The following is a 10000-nucleotide window of genomic DNA, read 5'->3' on the forward strand; positions in this document are numbered from 1 at the left end:
TCATCAAGCTGTTTAGGGAAGATTGAGATTTTACGTTACGTTCAATTGCCAGCTGTAAAGACAGTAATAATGAATTGGTGTATTTTGCTTAGGTATATTCTGTGGATCTCTTCTTTCTGTATTGCAATCTGTCGGTAAAGGTTAATGTCTCATTATAAAAAAAGGGAAAAAAGATGGTAAGAAAAATATGGTAATTTCCGAATAAAGAAACTTTACATCTTTACAAAAAGAAAAAAGTCTGCTTTAGTTTTACAATTTTCTTTATACTTTTATGACTCACTTAAGTGTGATTTCAATGCATGCTTGGCTGCGCTCTCTCTCTCTCTCTCTCTCTCTCTCTCTCTCTCTCTCTCTCTCTCTCTCTCTCTCTCTCTCTCTCTCTCTCTCTCTCTCTCTCTCTCTCTCTCTCTCTCTCTCTCTCTCTCTCTCTCTCTCTCTCTCTCTCTCTCTCTCTCTCTCTCTCTCTCTCTCTCTCATCTCGTTTTCTTTGCGCGTGAGTCGTCCCGTTACTGTCTCTTGCATCATAACGTGTGTGTGTGTGTGTGTGTGTGTGTGTGTGTGTGTGTGTGTGTGTGTGTGTGTGTGTGTGTGTGTTGCTTTCCGGGAGGTTGTCAGGAATCACCGTGTGTGTGTGTGTGTGTGTGTGTGTGTGTGTGTGTGTGTGTGTGTGTGTGTGTGTGTGTGTTTTTCAGCTTCGTGACATGTACAGGGGCGGCCTCGTCTTTGGCCTCGTAACTTTTGAATTGTTCCTGTTCCGACGTTTAAAATGTAGAAGAATGAATCTCTCTCTCTCTCTCTCTCTCTCTCTCTCTCTCTCTCTCTCTCTCTCTCTCTCTCTCTCTCTCTCTCTCTCTCTCTCTCTCTCTCTCTCTCTCTCTCTCTCTCTCTCTCTCTCTCTCTCTCTCAATATACGGTATTTTAGCAACGGAAAGTACTGAGAGAAAGAAACAAAACTTATAAGGAATCTAAAGGAATAATGCAGGAGGAAATAGTAAAAGAAGAAGAAGAACTAGAAGAAGAAGAAGAAGAAGAAGGAATAAAAACAGAGATGGGGTAAGAAAGGAAGGGATGGAGGTAAGAGATGGAGAAGCACGGAAAAGGAGGTGGAGAAAGAATGAAGTGAACGAGGTGGAGAAGAGGCGGAGAATGAAGGGAGAAGGAGAGAAGATAGTGCTCCACCCTCACTATATAAGTAAAGTTCCATCCTCCCTACACAAGTAAAGTTAAGTAAGGCATAAAGTTGCGCCCTCGACACTTTAAAGGGTGTAAGTTGCTGTATTACTCGCAACAAGCTTCTTAAGTGCCCCATGCAACCACCTGCTCTCTCTCTCTCTCTCTCTCTCTCTCTCTCTCTCTCTCTCTCTCTCTCTCTCTCTCTCTCTCTCTCTCTCTCTCTCTCTCTCTCTCTCTCTCTCTCTCTCTCTCTCTCTCTCTCTCTCTCTCTCTCTCTCTCTCTCTCTCTCTCATTGCCTCCAGCTGCTCTGCTCGTGTACTGACGCAACACACACACACACACACACACACACACACACACACACACACACACACACACACACACACACACACACACACACACACACACACACACTTGCTCTTACGTTTCATCATTACCGTGTGTTACCAAGTGTGTGTGTGTGTGTGTGTGTGTGTGTGTGTGTGTGTGTGTGTGTGTAATTGTATTAATATATTTCTTTGTTTTCGCTCAGTTTTCGTACAAAGGAATTGTGTCGTGTCTCTTTTCTTTCTTCTCTTTTCCTTCCTTTCTTGTCTCTTTCTTTCTTTCCTTCTTTATTTCCTTCTTTCCTTTGTTTCCTTCTTTCCTTTTTTCTTTCTTTCCTTCCCCTATTTTTTTTATCAGCATCATCATCTCCTCCTCCTCCTCCTCCTCCTCGTCCTCCTCCTCCTCCTCCTCCTCCTCCTCCTCCTCCTCCTCCTCCTCCTCCTCCTCCTCCTCCTCCTCCTCCTCTTTGTGATTTACCGTGAAAAGAAAAAGACGTAAAAATAAGAAAATATACCTTTTTTTTTTTATCCTCCCTCTCCCAATGTCGTGTCTTTTTATTTATTTATTTTTTTACTTTATTTTAGGGGAATTTCCCACGAATTTTGAGGTTTGTCTTTTACTTTTATTGCAATTTTCTCCTTACGTAAATATATTTTTTCTGTGTGTGTGTGTGTGTGTGTGTGTGTGTGTGTGTGTGTGTGTGTGTGTGTGTGTGTGTGTGTGTGTGTGTGTGTGTGTGACATCATTACGGATAGTTCAGTACAAAGAGGAGGAGGAGGAGGACGAATCAGAAGAGGGAAGAGTCAACATTCGGGAGAAGACGAAGACAAAGGAGGAAGAGAAGGAAAAGTGGGAAAATAAGTAGGAAAAGTCGAGAAAAGACAGAGATAAAGGAGAGGAAGAGGAGGAGGAAGAGGAGGCGGAGAAAGAAGAGGAGGAGGAGGAGGAGGAGGAGAAGGCATTATTGCCTGTAGCTACAACTGTCAGAGAGAGAGAGAGAGAGAGAGAGAGAGAGAGAGAGAGAGAGAGAGAGAGAGAGAGAGAGAGAGAGAGAAATACCTCCTTGTGTATACGTGTTTCATAGATTATGCTTGAGGTACACACACACACACACACACACACACACACACACACACACACACACACACACACACACACACACACACACACACACACACACACACACACACACACACACACACACACACACACACACACACACACACACACACACACACACAGAAGGGGAAGGTAAGACAACGTTACGAAAGAGGAGTATAAAGGATATAATAAAAAAAATGATGAAGGTAAAGGACATGAATAAGATAAATGATAAGATTATGTGAGTCTTTTGAACTTGGGGGAAGAGGAGGAGGAGGAGGAGGAGGAGGAGGAGGAGGAGAAGAAGAAGAAGAAGAAGAAGAAGAAGAAGAAGAAGGAGGAGGAGGAGGAGGAGGAGGAGGAGGAGGAGGAGGAGGAGGAGGAGGAGGAGGAGGAGGAGGAGGAGGAATTTCTGGGAAGTAAGCTGGTGTTGTAACCTCTGTGTGTGTGTGTGTGTGTGTGTGTGTGTGTGTGTGTGTGTGTGTGTGTGTGTGTGTGTGTGTGTGTGTGTGTCGTCCGCAAACAGGAAACTACACCATTGGTTAAAGACAAACTCAGCAGTATTTTTTAGTGCTGTTAGGGAGTGGTAATGAGGAGGAGGAGGAGGAGGAGGAGGCAAAGAAGAAGAAGAAGAATACGGGGAAGAGGAGTAGGAAAAAGAGAAGGAGAAGGAGGAGGAGGAGGATTGGGGAGAATGATGAAGAAGAAGGGGGAGAGGAGAAAAAAGGATGAGACTGAATAAGAAGAAAACGAGGAGAGGAGGAGGAGGAGGAAGAGGAGGAGGAGGAGGAGGAGGAGGAGGAGGAGGAGGAGGAGGAGGAGGAGGAGGAGGAGGAGGAGGAGGAGGAGTACTTCATGGCCAGACTGGAAATACCGCACCGCAGAGAGAGAGAGAGAGAGAGAGAGAGAGAGAGAGAGAGAGAGAGAGAGAGAGAGAGAGAGAGAGAGTGCCCAGCACTCTCTCTCTCTCTCTCTCTCTCTCTCTCTCTCTCTCATAACCCGCATGGAGACAACCAGAAGCATGTGCACAACAAATTTAACCAAACGCTTTCAATTTTGATGATAACATATTTCTTTCTTCTTTCATTCTTGTAACACACACACACACACACACACACACACACACACACACACACACACACACACACACACACACACACACACACACACACACACACACACACACACACACACACACACACACACACACACACACACACACACACACACACACACACACACACACACACGTATCAATTCCAACCATTCTTTTCAACAATTCACATATGCACACACACACAAAACTGGATCTTAACTTACTTTCCCGCAGTGCTCAGTCATGTTTCCCTTGCCACTGCGCTGCTGAGGTCACGGGCGTTCTCCTTCAGTCAGTCTGTCCTCCCCCTATTCGTGCTGGCTGGGTGACCTAGTATAAGAGGTCGAATCACGTGCTCGTATAACCTAACAACGCAATCCTTATGATATTTGAGTGAGCGGTACCCTGATTTTGTTACGGTATATGTGTGTGTGTGTGTGTGTGTGTGTGTGTGTGTCTCAAATATCCCGGTGTGATTTCAGAATGTATGGTTCGTCTTTATTTTCGTCTTTTCGTGCCTCCCTTTGCCTCTCTCACATCTCCCGTTTTCTATGATGGCTCGGCGGTACAGTGCTCGGGTTTCTGTTGTGGGTTCGATCCTGGCTCATTGGGGTTTCTTGGTGGGAGAGGTAGGTTTTCTTTGTAGCTCTCTCTCTCTCTCTCTCTCTCTCTCTCTCTCTCTCTCTCTCTCTCTCTCTCTCTCTCTCTCTCTCTCTCTCTCTCTCTCTCTCTCTCTCCTTTTGTTGCGCCTGAAATCGGTTGAAAAGAAATGCCATGTGTTCCTTAGTGAGTACTTTCTTATAATGGATCTTCGAAAATTAAGCCGATATTTATAAATGACCGTAAAAATACCGGATGTGACCCTTCTTTTTTCAGTTCACAGTACCAGAAATTAGATAAGTATTAAGACGTGGCAGTCCGTGAATAAAACATGCCTACATATATCAAACTGTCATCCCTCATCAATAAATATGTCTGGTCTTCTTTTAAAACTCCCTATTAACTCAGCACTAATAACCTTTATTATGAAGTCAGACGAAAATTATTAACATACACGTAATAATGATAATGGTTCTCAAAATTTCCTCCCCTGCATTTCATCTGTGGCTGGTACAAGACGTGGTTAGTCAGGTTAAGGGGTACTGGTATGGTTGGACATCGTTTCACTTGACAATCCCATAAAGAAAATTAATATCTCATACGTAAAGATATTAATTATACTCAAAATTTTCCCCTGCATTTCATCTGTGGTTGTACAAGAAGTGTTACGTTAAGAAATTAAGAGAAAAATATAATCGACATTTTTTTTTTCAGTCCAGTCTCAGAAATTAAAAATAAGATACAGACGAATATTAATATATCATACGTAAAGATAATAGTAAAGATAATTTTCCTCTGCATTTCATTTCTAGAGGTGTTTAGTTAGAATTAAGAAAAATACGACTTGACCTTTTTTTTTTCAGTTCACAGTCTCAGAAAAAAAAAATCGAATTATAAGTCAGACGAAAAATCACACACTGCATTTCATCTGTGGCTGGTCGAGGAGGTGTTGGGTTAAGGGAGAAATGTTGTGATTGGAGTGGTTTACAATGTGCTGGCGGTGGGTGTGGTTCCTGTTTTTAAGCCGGAAATGGTTTGCAGTGGAATGTTGATGATCCTGCTGGCTATGGTGGTGGTGGTGGTGGTGATGGTGGTGGTATTAGTGTTCACCGGTTGTTTTGTGTTTGTCTGTTTACCTTCCTTCCCTCCCTCCTTCCCTCCCCCCTCCCTCCCTCCCTCCCTCCCTCCCTCCCTCCCTCCCTTCCTCCCTCATTACCCGGCAGTCTGTCTTGTCTGTCTGTCACTGTTCTTGACTTAGTGACTCGCGTTCCTTGTTATCAAGACGCTAATTGTTTTGCTTCTTTTTTTTTTCTTCTTTCTTTATATGTTGTCACTTCCTTATCGTTGTTGTTGTTGTTGTAACAACAACAACAACTACTACTACTACTACTACTACTACTACTACTACTACTACTACTACTACTACTACTACTACTACTACTACTACTACTACTACTACTACTACTACTACTACTACTACTATTACTACTACAATACCACCACCACAACCACCATCACCACCACCACCACCACCACCACAACAACAACAACAACAACAACAACAGCAACAACAACAACAACAACAACAACAACAACAATAACAACAACTACAACAACAACAACTACAACCACCACCACTAATACATACACTACATACGTACACATTTCCGGCGAATCACAAACCTACCACAACACTAAAAATAAAGACACCATTATTACCACCATACCCAGAAACACCACCACCACCACCACCACCACCACCACCACCACGTACAAATCTGAATGTTGCTACACACTCATTGCTCCATCACCGCCACCACCACCACCACCACCACCTTGGAGCTGAGCCGCGGCGTTGAGTCACTGGCGGGCTAACGGGACCCCATCCTTCTGCTAGACAGGGAGAGAGAGAGAGAGAGAGTGGGCTGTGGCGTGGCGGTGTCCATGTTCTTCAGCTGGTTCCTCCTCCTCTTCCTGTTTTTCCCCCTATTTTTTCTGTTTCGCCATCTTTTCTTGCCTTCTGTTTCTGTTTTTGTCTTTCTTTTCCTGTTTTCCTCTTTTTTCCTGTTTTGCCTTCTTCCTTTGTTTCCGTCTTTTTCCTGTTCTCCCCCTCTTCCTGTGTTTCCTTCTTTTTTTCCTTGTTTTCTCTTTTCTTGTGTTTCTTTCCTTTCTCCAGTTGTAGTTTCCTCTTTTCCTCTCCCTTTTTTCATCTATATTTCTCTTCTTTTTTCCTGGTTTTTATCTTTTTCCTGTGTTTCTTTCCCTTATCCTGTTCTCTCTTTTTTTCCTTTTTTTCTTTGTTTTTCCTTTTCATGATTTTTTTCTTTTTCTGTTTTTCTCTTTCCTGTCTTTCCTATTTTCCTTTTTTCTTTCCTATTCCTTTCAATTTTCTCACCTGTTTTCTTCATTTTTTTATTTCCTGTTGTTTTCTTGTTTTTCTTCCTTTATTCCGTGTTTCTTTTTCTGTTTTCTCTTTCCTTGTTTTCTTTCATTTTTTCTGATTTTCCTTCTCTTCCTGTTTTCCCTTCTTATTTCTTTTCCTTTTTGCTGTTTTCTTTCCACCCTTTCCTGTTTTTCCCTCTTTTCCTGCTTTGTATACCTCCTTTCCTTGTTTTTCCATTTATTTTTTGTTTTCTTATTTTCCTTCTTTTCCTGTGCTAATCTTTTTTTTTCCTGTTTTCCCCTTTCCTTTTTCATATTTTCCTTACCTTTTTCCTGTTTTTCTTTCGTTTTTCCTGTTATTTTTCTCTTCCTTTTCGTGTATTTGCTCCTCCTTTGCCTATGTTTTCCTCATCTTTTCTTTCCGTTTTTCCTCATCTTTTTCTCCCATTTTTTTCCCGTTCTTTAATTGCCTTTTTTTTTTATCCTCCTCCTCCTCCTTCTCCTCCTCCTCCTCCTCCTCCTCCTCCTCCTCCTCCTCCTCCTCCTCCTCCTCCTCCTCCTCATTTTCTTACATCGTCTTTTTCCTCCACTTTTTTGTCTTCCTCCTCATTCTTCTGAGCTACCGGGAAGCAGGCATCATCTCTCTCTCTCTCTCTCTCTCTCTCTCTCTCTCTCTCTCTCTCTCTCTCTCTCTCTCTCTATCTCGATGGATGGGTGGGTGAGTGGGTACGTACGGTCGGTGCGTGTACTGAACTGCGTGAATGGCTCTGTAAGGCACGATGCTTACGGCCACGAGCGAATGAGGCGAAAGGGAAGCTGCCTAGACTGTTGCTTCCTTCCTCACACATTGGTTATTTTGAAGCACTTCTGACCGCACCTCCACTACTTCAAAAGGCTCTAGTTGAAGTGACGCGGGTTTTTAAGGGAGTTTCTACGGTTCTAGTGACAGATTAACAAGATTTCCACATTATGAACGGAAAAAAAACTCTTGAGAACTCTGCTAATTATCTATGTGGCCTTCAAAAATACTCGTGGTGAGAGAGCAAAGCGTTTCAGTATACAGGACAGATTAACAGCAGCATGCCAGGTTGGGGCGAGGATGAGGTGGATGCGGTGGATGTGTGGGGGTGTGTGGATGTGCCGGCCACTTCCGCGCTGTCATGCATGGGTGGGAGCGTCGCCAGCAGGGAGTTTGAAGCAGGAGAAGCAGGAAGATCACAAGCCACGACGTGGTTTTGTACAGCTTCTTACACCTTCATCAGGCTCATCCTGCTGCGCCCAGACCGGTTAGCATGACTGCTCATCGGAGGCAAGTATAGGTTGGTCTGGAGTTTATCGAACGGAATTTTCTACTGATAGCCGAGCAAAGTCTGTGGAAGGAAATTTTTTAATAGTATTTATTAGTAGAGTCTCCTGAACGAGGCTTTCTACTGACAGCTTGGCCGAGGTGCGTGGCAGAGGAGGCTTTTGGCTCTAAGCGGAGTCATCTTACAGATCCGTGGCATGGACAATAACACTGTCAGTCCATCGAACTGTTTAACTGCGAAATTTGTCTCCGCTTTGTCCTAGAGTGGAGTGGCGTAGGTCAGTGAGCGGAAGTTTCTACCCACACTAAGCCGCTGCATGATCATTGCCTGCTGGGCGATGCGCTGACCGCGGGAACCACTGCAGTTGAATAAATGAACATTTAAATCATACACCAAGAATTGGGAGGGACAAATCTGGTGTCATTGAGCTGGGGGCGTAGCTGGGACGTGTCAAGTGACGGTGGTGGAGGCGCGTGAGGCAGTGGCGGTGATGGCGGTGGCGGGTCTTGCAGAGTTGGAGCAGAGGGCGTGTGCACCAGACCACCGCCGCCGCACGACACGAGATTTTTAGACTTTCTCCCGTGCACGACACTCGTCCCTCCCTCGTGAGCAGCGTGGAACGGGTGATTACCTACTTCCCCTAACCCTCCAGCGGCGCCTTGGGGAGGTGGCACTGCTCTCGGAACGTGGGTTGAGTAGGTTCAAGTTGTGGAGGCACTGGTCGGGTCGGCATTAGGTAGATAGTAGGTACAGGCAGCACCTCTTGCATGATGTGGTATCAGGTGAGGCGGTGCAGCGAGCATTGAGGAGTTGAGGGTCTTGCTAGCGGGGCGAAGACGAGATGTGACTGGAACGTTGCGATATGAGAAAGTTGGCGGGATGGCAGCAACAGCCTCCTCGCAGGCCTGCCAACCCGCCACCCGCCTCCACAACACAACCCGGAAATGCGTCCCTCTATGCATAACAGTACCCATGCGGCGAATGCTCCCCATCGAGTAATGTACGCCCGGTAAGAAAGGGAGATTCGTGATTATTGTTGTTTGTATTTGGTGTGTGTGCGCCAGGTTGCCGCCCTGAGGCCCGGCGGGGTGGGTCGTGCTGCCGCAATGTTGCCATTTAGTCAGTGGCGCTGCGGTGAGGGAGTGAGGCCCGTGCTGCTCCGACCGCCGGCAGGAGAACACTGCACCGTTGCACGTCTGTAGGAAAATTTACCCTGCACTTTCCTGACCTCTTCCCTCCCGCACTGTGCTGTCCTCGCAGTGAAGTAGCTTTTCACTAATACATATTGGACGTACATTTGCGAAAAGTGTTATTCAGAGTGAGCAGTGCCTCGCGAGCCGCCCAAGGAAGCCCGACGCGTCAGAGGCGACCACTGCGTTGTGCCATCGCTAATCAGAGTAATTAACCTTAATTGACTTACCCGCACAAATCACCTTCCCTGCAGGAGCCGCGGAGGTACGAGCCGCGGCATCCCCTGCGTCACTCTCTCTGACACCTGCGTCACTACCTGTGCACTGATAGAAACAAGAAAGCAGTCAATACTTACGTTACTTTTTATCGTTTAAGTGAAAGCCATTTACACAACGCTGCGTACGTAGAGAGACTTGAAAGACAAAGCAGTGGGGAACGTTACCGCAACGACATTCTCCGTTTTTTCACGTTGAGAAGTACAGGCAGTGTGAAGTGTGAGGCCAGTAAGGAACCATCATGGGGAAACTCACGCAGCGCTTGAGAGAGAAGGACAAAGACAAGGAGGCAACCAGCACCGGCTCCTCCACTGGCGGTAAGTCAACATCCTTGCCGCGGTGCGTCTTACCTGCTTTCTCCACCTCGCCTCTCCTCGCCTTGCCTTGCCTTTGCCACCGACACATGTACAAACACGTGTCCTTCGCATCGTTCATTCCCTCTTGTTATTACACTTGTCTATATGTTTGTATGTCTGTCTGTCCATGTGTGTCTGTGTTCATGTGTCTCTATCTGCCTATCTATCAATCTATCTAGTATCAATTTCTC

At 45.4% G+C, this 10000-nt stretch overlaps 1 protein-coding gene across 9 annotated transcripts in view; it reads left to right on the forward strand.

The window, feature by feature from the left end:
• Positions 1-10000, forward strand: part of LOC135113744 (PTB domain-containing engulfment adapter protein 1-like) — a 67388-nt gene that overhangs the window by 32359 nt on the left and 25029 nt on the right. Inside the window, exons 1-2 of one of the 9 annotated variants that reach the window (XM_064029309.1) lie at positions 8468-8610; positions 9554-9770. The exons of 4 other annotated variants lie outside the window; for them this stretch is intronic. In XM_064029309.1, coding sequence (XP_063885379.1) covers positions 9695-9770 — 76 coding nt within the window. In that variant the 5' untranslated portion in view covers positions 8468-8610; positions 9554-9694. Of the gene's footprint in view, positions 1-8467; positions 8611-8733; positions 9771-10000 lie in introns of those variants that run through there. 4 more of the 9 variants (XM_064029313.1, XM_064029308.1, XM_064029311.1 and 1 more) reach the window with 4 other exon arrangements.

The sequence above is a fragment of the Scylla paramamosain genome, chromosome 26 (genome assembly GCF_035594125.1).
Source record: "Scylla paramamosain isolate STU-SP2022 chromosome 26, ASM3559412v1, whole genome shotgun sequence".
Classification (NCBI taxonomy): Eukaryota; Metazoa; Arthropoda; class Malacostraca; order Decapoda; family Portunidae; genus Scylla; species Scylla paramamosain.